Source organism: Puntigrus tetrazona, chromosome 4 (genome assembly GCF_018831695.1).
Source record: "Puntigrus tetrazona isolate hp1 chromosome 4, ASM1883169v1, whole genome shotgun sequence".
Taxonomy (NCBI): domain Eukaryota; kingdom Metazoa; phylum Chordata; class Actinopteri; order Cypriniformes; family Cyprinidae; genus Puntigrus; species Puntigrus tetrazona.
Genome location: NC_056702.1, coordinates 17,720,136 through 17,722,704, shown reverse-complemented (window position 1 = coordinate 17,722,704; position 2,569 = coordinate 17,720,136). Strand labels below are relative to the sequence as shown.

Below are 2,569 nucleotides of genomic sequence, written 5' to 3'. Positions count from 1 at the left end.
CATGTCACACACATTAAATGTGGTGAACTGAAGATCAAAAACGCGTGCTTGACTGTCTGAGGGAGCATACTGAAGTAGCTAAATTGAAAATAAATGGAAAAGAGTCATTGCTTTTGACCTTATCTGTGTAACATAACATAGGATAGCTCTGTCAAAGATGACATTTTCTCATCATTTATTCCCCCTTGTGCCGTCTCGGGTTTTTCTTCAGATGAACACGTACAAAGACTTTCATGAAGGTTTATAGGAACACTTCAAAAACCACACAAATGAAATACGACCACAAATGTTAAAAAATAATTAATTTTGAACCCAGGTGCTTGTTGTTATCATCATCATAACTTCAGGTGTGTATTATTTTTCTGAATAATTCAACGACCTGCAGTCAGTTATTCTGCTTATACCTCAAGTACCTCAAGACATTGATCAGATGAAGCTAATTGTCCAGTTTTTGTCATTAAAACCCTATCGTGAGTAGGATTATTTCTTCTGTTGCCTGGATCAATGTTCTCTGTTCATTTCCCTGAGAATCGTTGCACACTGAGAGTGTAAAGTGTCCAGTTTAGACCTTCGCTTGCACTACTATTTTGGCCTGAAATCGCAACAAAAGTTAAATGTCTTGAGAAAAGTTGTCATGGCCAGGTTTAACGGTACAAAAACTAACTTTCATTTGTCTTTTTTCGTCACAGACATCCTGTCGCTGAAAGAGGAGCCAAAGAAGGCATTCTCCTGCCAACAGTGTGGAAAAGGTTTCAATAGAAAAGGCGACTTGAACAGGCACTGAGAGCTCACACCGGAGAGAAGCCTTTTACCTGCAAACAGTGTGGAAAAGGTTTCATTCAAACAGGAGACCTTAAGGTGCACATGAGACTTCACACCGGAGAGAAGCCTTACGCCTGCCAACTGTGTGGAAGTAGTTTCACTTATGAGGTAAGCCTTAAGGTCCACATGAGAACTCACACCGGAGAAAAGCCTTACACCTGTCAACAGTGTGGAAAAGGTTTCGCTCAGAAAGTAATCCTTAACAGGCATGTGATCATTCATACGGGAGAGAGACCTTTCGTCTGCCAACAGTGTGGGAAAAGTTTCTACCAAAAAGAAAGCCTTGACAGGCACCTGAAAACTCACTCCGGAGAGAAGCATCACGTGTGCCATCAGTGTGGAAAGAGTTTCAACCAGACGGGAAATCTTAAAGTGCACATGAGGATTCACACCGGAGAGAAACCTTTCGTCTGCGAGCGGTGTGGAAAAAGTTTCTCGTGTAAGGCGGACCTCGAAGCGCACTTGAGAGTTCACACCGGAGAGAAGCCCTTCGCCTGCCAACAGTGTGGAAAGAGCTTCACTAAAAGAAGAACCCTTAATAACCACATGATAATCCATACAGGGCAGAGTCCTTTCGTCTGCCAACGGTGTGGAAAGGGTTTCAGCCAGAAAGAAAGCCTTGAAAGACACGTGACGATTCACTCCGGAGAGAAGCATTACGTGTGTCATCTGTGTGGAAAGAGTTTCAACCAGACGGGAAATCTTAAAGTTCACTTGAGAGTTCACACCGGAGAAAAACCTTTCGCCTGCGAACGGTGTGGAAAAAGCTTCAATCGAAAAACGAATCTGAATCAACACGTGAAGATAATTCATACGGGAGAGAGTCCTTTTGTCTGCCGACAGTGTGGACAAGGTTTCACCAGAAAAGGAAGATATGACAGGCACGTGGGAATTCACGCTGGAGAGTGCGGCGACAGTGTGGAATAAGATCACTCTGGAGAGAAGCGCTCTGTACATCATCGGCGTGGTGTAAGGAGGTGAATAAGTAAACACCCCCCCCCCCTCATGATGTGATGTCATGCAGATGTTCGGCAGAGTTTTACCAGAAGAGTGTGAAGAAGAAACTTGACTGGATCAAGAAACGTTACACATCTCCTTGTTCGTGTGCTCCGCTTGGTGTTTATTCTAAACTTTGTCCAAAGTAAAAGTGTAGGTTGTAAAGGAACCTCTGAATACCGATAAACAGCGCAGTAAACATGAACTTTCAGCTCAGTGTGCATCTTCTGTATTAAACGTAGCGCTAACCACGCACGTGAACTTACACTCATTCATCTCACTGAAGATCAAACTGAAAGTAAACTAAACCTGCTCTGGCGGAAGTGATGTCAGTGCTCTGCACGCTAGACCCAGAGCCGGTGTTTTTCTAACAATAGGACAATACAAGTTGGTACAAAACATTTGAGACTATAAAACACTGAACGTGTCGGGAACATGTCATTGTCATGTTTTCTGGAGGTTTTCCTTAGACGTAATTTCATTCAATTCCATATAGAAATAAAGACTTTACTGTACGCACTGTACACAAAATCTGCGTTCATGACGTTCACATATCATTGTATCCCAGTTTGTGCTGAATACGGTATAATCGCAATCTTGCCAGTTTGACTGTCCCTGTTGCTTCTGACTCATAGCGGGCAAAGAAACATTTTGGTCCCTCTGCCAAGGCAGCGTTGCCAATGTCAGCCATAGGATTGCTAGGTGTGTAACTAGTGATGGCCCTTTGTTCTGAAGATGCCATGTCCCTCCA

General features: G+C 43.4%; 1 protein-coding gene across 1 annotated transcript in view; it reads left to right on the top strand.

Annotated features, from left to right (window-relative positions):
• LOC122342227 (oocyte zinc finger protein XlCOF6-like) overlaps positions 1–2,557 on the top strand; it is a 6,649-nt gene extending 4,092 nt beyond the window's left edge. The window contains 2 exon segments of the mRNA XM_043236039.1: positions 643–779; positions 782–2,557. Of these exon segments, the coding sequence (XP_043091974.1) occupies positions 643–779; positions 782–1,749 (1,105 nt within the window). The 3' untranslated portion in view covers positions 1,750–2,557.
• The last annotated feature ends 12 nt before the right edge of the window (positions 2,558–2,569 follow it).